Genomic DNA, 10209 nt, shown 5'->3' with positions numbered 1-10209 from the left:
ATATATATATATATATATATATATATATATATATATATATATATATAATTCACTTAGTTCAGGGGGAAAAGTCAGCACCTTGAACTTCAAAAAACACTAACAGAAGACAAACAGACAAGAAATACAGAGCAAAAAACAGAATTCATCAGACCAACAGACAGGGCTTGTAGATGTCTGGCTATTATATACACAGTTAGTTACTAGAGAGAGAAGCACCAGCATCTGGGTTTTCAAAGCCAGGGGACTCAATGGCTACCCAGAGTCTCATCTGGCTAAATCACACACCTCTTTCCATAGGTGGGCTCCAAAGCAAAACCTCACCTCAAGAGTACATATATGTATATGTAAATATGTATGTTTGCATGTATGTATATATATACACATCCTTCTTCAGGGTCAGAGGACATCACAACCTTCATGACTCACTGCCTAATTATAAAGTAATAAAAGGTGTGGGCCTTCCTGAAAAACAAACCTCCCTTAAGCAAGCTTCTCTTGTTGGGCTCTAAGTGAGGCCCATTAAGGGGCAGGGAAGATCTTCAAATTCTCTTACCATTACACTGTCTTCAAGTATTTGAAGAGCTGTGACCAGAAAGAGAGGTTAAACTTATTCTCCTTAGACTCAGAGGGCAGAACTAGGTCAACTGCTATTAGTTTCAGAGAGCTTGCCACAAGCAGAGTGAGCGATTGGGAGGCAGTGGGCTCTCCCCACCTGGAGGTCTCTAAGTGGTGTCTGGATGACCCTTGTCAAGGACCATAGACTCAGAGGCAGAAGGGACATTAAAGATCATCTCCTCCAACTTCCTTATTTTAGAGATGAGGAAATGGAGTTCTAAAGATCCTTTCCCAAGTTCACCTAGATGACAAAAGGCAGAAGAGGGATTTGAACCCAGGAACTTCAGATATGTTACTCTTTCCCCTGGACTACACTGCCTCTGTTACTGAAGGTATGCCTGTTCAGGTCGGGGCTGGATTAGCTGATATTTGAAGGGGTCCCTTCTAACCCTGAGATTCTGATTCTATCATCCACATCCTAATTAATTTATTTTAGTTGCTTGTGTAGGACAGATACAAGCTCAGTGTTTTTGGACTATTTTTAGACTTCATAACCAAAGCAGAAAGTTCAACTTTATCAACTTTCAACAATTGGAAAGAAATGTCTAATTTACACTGTAAATTTATAGTTGTAAATTGTTATAGGAATAACGATTGGTATTAGAAGTGGGGTTTCATGAGCACATTTTCAAAGTTACCAGGTTTCTGACTTGAATGATCTCAATTGCTTGTCTCTTGCTACATTCCAGAAATTACTATTCCATTCACCTCACTCTTGCTGTGAGACATAACTTCAAACTGTTCCTTCTAAAATGACTGTAGAGGAAATATTGCGCTTCAAATGATGGTGTCGGAAATAACCCAGAAGCCCACATGATACTAGTGATGGTAATTAAGAATGATGAGCTGAGCAATTTGTGGTTGATGACTTTTACTAATGCTATTTCTGTCTCTTCACTCAGGGAACACTTAGAAAATCAACCTAGAATTATTAGAATGCTAATATGAATAACAATCGCTTATATTTTTGCAGTGCCTTAAGGTTGATAAATCTCTTAATAATAATAACAATAATAATGGAATTTATAAAGCACTTTGAGGTTTTTGAAGAAATTTCCATATACAATCTCATCTGATCCTAACAACAACCCTGTGGAGTCGGTGCATTTACAATCTCCATTTTACAGATGAGGAAACTGAGGCTGGGAGATGTTGCGTGACTTGTTCAGGGTCATGTAGCTAATAGGTATCCAAGGCAGGATTTAAACTCACATCTTTCTTACTCCAAGTCTATCCACCATGACCCCTAGCTGGCTCTTTGAACAACCTCATGCTGTAGCTAGCAAAAATAATATCATGCTCATTTTATGGGTGAAGAAACTGAAGGTCTTTGAGGTTAAGACTTGCCAAAGTTCACATAGCTAGAATGTTGTGTCAAGCATATCTGACTCTAAGGCAAATGCCTTTACCACTATATCAAACTGCTTCCACTTAATTTCCAATCATTTTCATGATCCACTTGCCCATATGATGATGGGTAAAACATAACGGATGTCCAATCAATCAGTGAATCAAAAAAGCATTTATTAAGCACCTACTATGTAACAGGAACTGTACTAGGTCCCGGGCATGCAAAGACACAAAAAAGAAACAATCACTGCCTCCAAGGAGCATGCAGTCTGGTCTGGGGATACAACATATATACATAAATGGTTTATAAAGCATATACAAAAGAGATGCAAGGTAATTTTAGAGACAGGTACTAACATCTAAGGCCATTAAGGGGAGGCTTTATGTAGAAAGTGATTCTTGAACTAAACTTTGAAAACTAGGGGTTCTGAGAGAGAGAGGGAAGGAAGTAAGGTCATTCCAGGCTTATGGGATGGCCAGTAAAAAGGGCCTTGAGATAGGAGATGGTGTATCATATATGAAGAAGAGGAAGGCCAATCTGGTTAGACTAAAGTATGTATGGAAGTGAGTAACATGTAAAATGCTGGAAGCCTGCTTGGAGCCAGGTTGTGAATGAAGGGCTTCTAATACCCTTATTGTCTGGTCCCCTTAGTCAGAGGCAGAATGACATGATGATTAGAAGCCTCAGTCCAAGAAGACCAGATTTAAATCCTGCCTCTGATGCTTCCTTTTTTTTTAAAAGCAATTGGGGTTAAGTAACTTGCTCAAGGTTACATGGCCAGTTATTTCTGGGTGTGGTGTTAAGTATCTGAGCCCAGATTTGATCCCAGGTCATCCCAACACTGGAGCCGGTGCTCTTACTCTCTGAGCCACCTGGCCACCCCTAAGCAATTGGGGTTAAGTAACTTGCTCAAGGTTACATGGCCAGGTGTTTCTGGGTGGATGCTAAGTGTCTGAGCCTGGATTCTATCCCCCAGGTCATCCTGACACTGGGGCCAGTGCTCTTACTTGCTGTGCTACCTGGCTGCCCCCTCTGATGTTTCCTTTATATTTCCAAGTGTCAGTTTTCTCATCTATAGCCTGGGAATTTTAACTTTGATACAATAAAAATTTCTAACATACCAACTATGTAACTAACATATATTATATGATCCCAGGTCCTTCAGCCTTTCAGTGCCCCAAACAATTATACGGGGGAGGAAAAGGTTACTGATCTGTATAGGTTGACAAGTTTCCTCCCCACAGCAGTGAAATCATAGGCATAGATAAAGTAAAACACATGAGTAAAGACTGAAGATTTTCTATTGTCCAAAATATGGCATACAGCTGAATCTGGGGCTCTTAACCTGGGGCATGTGAACTTAAAAAAAACATTTCAATAGTTTGGCAATTGCATTTCAGTGTGTTTGGCTTCCTTTGTATTCCTGTGCATTTTATTTTGCTCATTTATAGACATTATCCCTAGAAGGGTTCTGTAGGCTTCATCAGACTTCCCAAGGAGTTGGTCCATGTCACAAAAAGAGATGAAGAATCCCTGAGTTTCATGAATCACATTCAGAATTGACCACCAGACTTCTAATTTAGACACACTATCCAAATGGACAAGGAGCTAGGCCTAGAATTTGACAAGAAGATATGAATTGGTTGGTTTGTCTTCTGGGAAGTTGAAAAGCTTTTCAATTATGCCAAACTACTCCCAGATACAAAGTTCTGTCTTTTAAATACCAGTCTTCTAGGTTTATTGTATGGTTGTGAGTCATGAACAGTACAATCTCAAAAGAATTAAAAAAAATAGCACAGAAGGCAACAGAAGCCACATGGTAGGTTTGGACAGACTGAAGCAGAACTAAAGTGAAGTATAATAACAGCTAACATTTATGTAGTGCTTCATGTGTGGAACACAATTTCAGTTGATCCTAATAGCAACTCCATGGGAAGGGAAGAAAATAAGCATTTACATAGCATCTATTGTTTGCCAGGAATTGGACTGAGCACTTTTATAAATATCTCATTTGATCCTCAGAAAAAAAGCCCTTTGAAGTAGGTGCTGTTATTAACTCCATTTTATAATTGAGGAAACTGAGGTAAATAGAGGTTAAGTGACCTCCAGGGTCACACAGTTAGGACATATGTGGGACTGGATTTGAACTCAGGTCTTCTTGACTCCAGGTCCAGTCTGGTATCTACAGCACCACCAGCTGCCTCAGGAAAAAAAAAACAACACAAAACACAACCAAAAACAATCTCATTCAATCCTCACAATAACCTTGGAAAGTAGGTGCTATTATTATTCCTATTTTACAGTTGAGGAAACTGAGGTTAATTGACTTGCCCAAGGTTACACAGCTAGTAAGTGTCTGAGGTTGGATTTGAACTCAGATTTATCCCTATTCTATGCCCACTACTTTGTAATACACCACTTAGCTGCCTACGAAGCAGTTATTATTATCCCCTTTTGTAGATGAGAAAAGTAAGGCAGGTTAAGTGACTTGCCCAGGATCACAAAGTTACTAAGTGTCTGAGGCAGGAATTGAGGCCAGGTCTTGACTCCAGTTCCAATGCTCTAGCCACTGTACAATTTAGCCATCTAGGATGTTACAAAGAAATGTATGATTGAAAAAGCATTAGGTTGGCTGCAGGGGCTTGCTGGTAAATGGTCAACAACTAGCTCTCTGAAGAAAAGTTATACTCATGGCACACTTTTATATTTAATCTGCATCATTAACATCTTTTCCATCTCAAGTCTAAACTGGGGTGGGGGGGATGGGAAACTGTGGCCTTGATGCCACATGTGACCTTCTAGGTCCTTGGGTGTGGCCTTTTGACAGAGGCCAAATTTTATAAAATAAATCCTTTTATTAAGGGAATTTATTAGGTGAAGTTTATATACAGCTAAAGGGCTGCACTTGAGGACCTAAAGGGCCACATGTAGCTTCAAGGCTGTAGATTCTCCAATCTTTAGACTCTTAAGTCAACATTAACAAACATTTTGTCAAATCAAAATGATGTTTTGTTAAAAGAAACAATAAATGAAACCCTCAGTTTTAAATGTTTATTGGTTTCCAACATTCAAATGCACATCCTGGAAATTTACCAATTGACTCCCATGAGACAATTGGAGCAGGTTCTATCTTACTCTTGAATGGACATGTGGTGAGAGTGGGGGATAATAGGTCGACAGCTGGAGTGCTCTGCTGGCATCCATCCTAGATGGAGAAATCAAGGAAGGGTTTGGCATGGTGGGTGGACCTACCATGTCACATACAGAGGATGTGGATGAAAGTCATGTAGAATGGGCAGACACGGAGGGGTGGTAATTTGTCTACATCATTGGAAAGAACAACCACATTAATGAGATCTTGGATTCATTTAAATATTTTTGTAGCTGACAAAACTAGTTGTTGTGAGGTTCCAATAAGATTAGGAATATAAAACATTTTGAGGAGTTTTAAGTTCTTCATAAATATTCAATATTATAATTAATAAGTGGCCATGGGATGGATGAGGCCACATCTTTGCCTTCCAGTTATTGACTGAAACCATTGAATGGGAAAATAAGGCCTGCAAGTAATGAAATGTCAAAGAGATCTATAAAGTGGGAAGTGGTAACAAGTCAGGGCTGCCTTACATGCTCAGATGTCTATTTTGAGGGAGAAGAAAGAAAAGGTTAGAGGGGGCAACTTTTGGAGACTTTGGAGTTAAGGAGATGTTGTTAGCCCTTTGCAGATGAAGCACTTCTCTTTGTGACTTAGCTTCACTTTATTTGGCTCCATTCATGTTCCACTTGTGAACTCCTGACTCTTCAGGACCCTGGAGAGTGACAGCCAGGGAGCCTGGCTTCTGAAGACTGAGATCAATACTGTCATTCACCTGCACAGGATGTTATCTTCCCGTGGCTTTCTCTATGAAAAAGCTGTTCATAATTCCCAAATGATTCTATGATATGAACATTCATAAGATACCCAAAGAATCTCAAGTGTATAGCGTACATTTGAATCCCAGCTCTACTGCTTGTTATCTGTGTGGCCTAACCCATAAATTGTCTCAGTTTCCTCATCTGTAAAGCGAGGGGCTTAGAAAATCTTATCTCTAACGTCCATGTCAACTCTAAATCTTTGTTCCAATGATCCAGTCTCTGAAATCTGAATGTTCTGATCTCTGACTTGCTTTGATACCCATATTTATATGGAATTTTGCGGCTTGCAAAGGGTTTAATGTATAAGATCTCACTTAATCCTTACCAGAACCCTGTGAGTAGGTGCTGTCAATGTCACCATTTTAGAGATGAGAAAACTAAGGCTCACAAAGGTTAAGAATGCAGTCACACAGTGGGATGTGATCTCAGATCTTCCTGACTCTCTACCCACCGTTCTATGTTACCTTTCATCAGGTATTCGTATATTTTAAAAGTCTGCATTGGGGATATCTTGCAAGTGACAGTGGAGAGTATCCAGTGAGTGTACAGTGGACTATATAGGGAAGAACTAAATGTCATGAGAAATGAGTTCAGATTCTTTCTGCCTATGTGACCTTGGACAAGTCCCTTACTGTCCGTGGGAAGGAAACCTCAGTTTCCTCATCTGAAAACAAAAGTATGGGGCAAGATGATCTCTAAGAGCCTTCCCAAGTCTCAATCTATAATATTGGCTCCATGGAAAGATGTTGGTATTAAGAAAAAAAAGCTTCACATTTCTTAGAAGTTTGATTTGGTGCTTCATTATTTCAGAGAACAGGGACTGAAAGAGACAATGACTAATTGTTAACTAGAAATTAAGGATCCTGACTTTGCTTGCATATTGAAGGGAAGTCTGCCAGTAAAACTAACCAGGCTGACTCTTCACCAGGGCCATCACAACAGTCACATTTGAGAAACTTCCTTGTAGGTTATTGTAACGATAATGTGAAATTTTTGTTCAGTACAGAGTTTCCACACCAGGAATTCCCTACATTGACTAAAATCATGGGCTGAAGTAAGAAAAATAAAAGGGATTTAATAGATAACAATAATGATGATGATAAAAATAATAACTAACATATACATAGCACTTAGTACCAGGCACTATGCTAAGTGTTTTACAATTATTATCTGTAATAGAAATCCAGATTTAAAGATCTTCCCTGCCCCTAGGCCCTTTGACAGGCTTAAGAGACTCTGAGAACCTTCCTTGATTTGAAAATATACTCTGCCCCCTAATAGGCTGAATGTGGTCACATGGGACCTGTGGCAGGAGGCTTGGTTTTCAGAAATGCCCACACCTTGATGCTGTGTGATTGGGCAGTGGGTCAAGAGGGTGGTTACATTCTCTGACCCAGGAGAAGGCTATATAATCCCTGATGTGAGGCTTTGCTTTGGGCCTCACTTTGAGAAGTGTGTGACTTGACCATATGAGACTCTGGGCAGCCGTTGAGAGCCCCCCAGCTTTGAAAACCCAGATGTTGATGCTTTTCTCTCTGGTAATTGTGATTTGGTATGAATCTAATGGTTGGACAGTTTGGAAGCCTATCTGCTTGATCTGTTTCTCTGTCTTGTAACTTCTGTCTGCATACTCTGAAGTTTCGGGTGCTGACCTTTTCCCCCTGAACTATGTAAATAATATATGTTTGATTGATTAAAATAAGCTTGTTAACCCATTTTGAGTTGCTTTCCTTTAGAAAAGCAGATCTAAGAACCTGTGTTGGCAGCCACCCTGGGGATGCTGGGGTGCTTGCTGCTACATTATCTCATTTGATCCTCACAACAATGGTAGGTGCCATCATTATGCCCATTTTACAGAAACATAGGCCTTGGCAATGATTCCCATGAATTTTCTTTTATTAGAGGCAGCTAGGTTGTGCCATGGAAAGAGTACCAGGCCTGGAGTCAGGAAGACAAGAGTTCAAATCTGGCCTCAGAATCTTACTAGCTGATAGACACTAGACAAGTCACTTAACCTCCATTTGCCTCAGTTTCCTTATCTGTAAAATGAGTGTGATCATAGAAGTATGACATCAGATCAGATTTGTAAAGTAGGCTAGGCAGCTAGGGCTAGGTGGCACAGTGAATAGCATGCTGAGTCTGGAGTTAGAAAGACTCATTTTCCTGAGTTCAAATCTGGTCTCAGACACCTACTAGCTCTACAACCCTTGGCAAGTCAGCTAACCTTGTTTGCCTCAGTTTCCTCATCTGTAAAATGAGCTGGAGAAGGAAATGCAAATAGCTCCAGTATCTCTGCCAAGAAAACCCCAAATGGTGTCACAAAGAGTCAGCCACGACTGAAATGACTAAACATACGGCTTGCTACGTAGGAAGTGCTATCTAAATGTTAGTTATTATTATCTAGCCAGTGCCGATAGAGACATAAATCTTGGGCATTTTCTGGACCTGGAAGATGCTTATCCTTCCAGGAATATTTCTTTCTTCCATTTTCACAGTTCTTTTTCTAGCTTATTTCCTCATTGCCCAAGGGATTTGAGTACAAGGTTTCTAGAACCTGTAGGCTCACTAATAAGATGGTGGCAAAATGCCAGTAAAACTAACCAGACTGACTCATCACCAGGGCTGACCAAACCTCCCTGTCTGACGTTCCTGTTGTTAATCCCCCCTCCCCCCATTTGTTTCCTAGAACACTGAGTTTTACATCTTGATATCTTATTTGCAGGGTCTATATAGATTTATGCCTAACTTTCTTACAATCTTCATTCTTTATTGACCCATCCATAATCATGTTTTAGTCAGAAAAAAATGTATAGTACCTGGAGAGAATAAGAGGCTGCAAGTATTTTAGGGCCTTGTCGGCATTTAAGGCAGTAACTATGACATTTGGAGGGAATGGGCCTCTTCCCATGATGGATTGGATCCCCTTCATTTGCTGAAGACTAAACTGAAGGTGACAGATACTTAACAGACTTGCTCCCCTTCCCCCCTCAACCCAGAGTGAGTCATACCAGAGTTCCATTATCCAATAGATCAGCTTTCTGATCCAAACAGGAAAGATTTATCTGATGAGATGCATTTAATAACCTGCTATTCCAGAGTGTCCTCCAGTTGCCAGGATGAAGGGTGTATAGGGAGCCTTCTTATTCTCTTTTCTGAGAAGGGATTTTCTAAAGTTCAGGGCTTTTATTTCCCCCTAAAATTCTACCTTCTCATAGGATCATCAATTTAGAACTGTGACCCTGTAGACAGTTTATTCTGATGCCTCACATTTTACAGAAGTGGAAACTGAGGAAGGGCGCTTAAGGGTTCCAAGTAAACATAGGTACAAAGCATGAATCAGAATTCAAAACTTGGTCTTCCTGACTGAAGTTAAGTGTTTTATTGCCTATGTTAACTTTTTTTCCCCTGGATTTGTGATTTCTTTGGTATGGGAAAGTTGTGGGTCAGGGCAACTCTGCACCTTATAGTCTTAGATGGGTTGGTGGTTCAGTGGGCAGAGTGCTGGATTTGGATCCATGGAGGCCTCAGTTTGAACATTGCTTCTGACTTTTATTAGAAATGTGACTCTGGGCAAGTCATTAAATCACTGTCTACCTGAGTTTCCTCAGCTGTAAGATGGGGGATAACAATAGCGTTTTCCTCCAAGGTTTGTTCTGAGGATTAAATGAAATAACATATTTTATGTATATTATACATACACTTTGAAAGCTATGCTAGTCATCATTGTCATTATTTGAAAACTGTCTGGACACTACAAGGTTGACTCATCTAGGGTCAAACAGTATGTGTCAGAAGCCAGACTTCAACTCAGGTCTTACTAACTCTGAAGCAGTTCTTTACTGCTCCTTACTGCCCCTTATTTGGGATATAATCAATTAAAAAAAACCCTTATTACCTCAAACTCTAATTTCCTCATGGGATGTCGATACCAAAAATGTATGATATCTGCAGATATATTCTGGTGAATATGTGTGATTCCTGGTAAATATTGAATGCTTTCCCAATTTCATTCCATTGCAGGTCATCAGCTCTGATACAGAATCTACTGTTGCTTTTTGGATGATAGACACTGGGCAGAAAATCAAACAGTTTACGGGTTGCCATGGCAATGCAGAAATCAGTACCATGGCCCTAGATCCAAGTGAGAAGAGGCTTTTAACTGGGAGCCCAGATGGTACAATAAAGGTGTGAACAAACTCTGGGATGCTGTTTGCCAGCTCTTTTCTCTATAGGAGCTGAGCCAAAAGATTCTGCTAGGGAAAAATCAACATCCATAAAGGGATGTGTGCCTGTGTGTGTGTGTGTGTGTGTGTGTGTGTGTGTGTGTG

At 40.1% G+C, this 10209-nt stretch overlaps 1 protein-coding gene across 1 annotated transcript in view; it reads left to right on the top strand.

Moving 5' to 3' along the window:
• The window catches only part of WDR49 (WD repeat domain 49), a 149502-nt gene that overhangs the window by 65216 nt on the left and 74077 nt on the right, over positions 1–10209 (top strand). The window contains exon 8 of the mRNA XM_069083622.1: positions 9902–10066. Coding sequence (XP_068939723.1) covers positions 9902–10066 — 165 coding nt within the window. The remainder of the gene's footprint in view (positions 1–9901; positions 10067–10209) is intronic.

The sequence above is a fragment of the Petaurus breviceps genome, unplaced genomic scaffold (genome assembly GCF_028583685.1).
Source record: "Petaurus breviceps papuanus isolate PSGF00001 unplaced genomic scaffold, PetGlider_PUasm1.0 173, whole genome shotgun sequence".
Taxonomy (NCBI): domain Eukaryota; kingdom Metazoa; phylum Chordata; class Mammalia; order Diprotodontia; family Petauridae; genus Petaurus; species Petaurus breviceps.
This window is presented reverse-complemented; position numbering and strand designations above follow the sequence as displayed.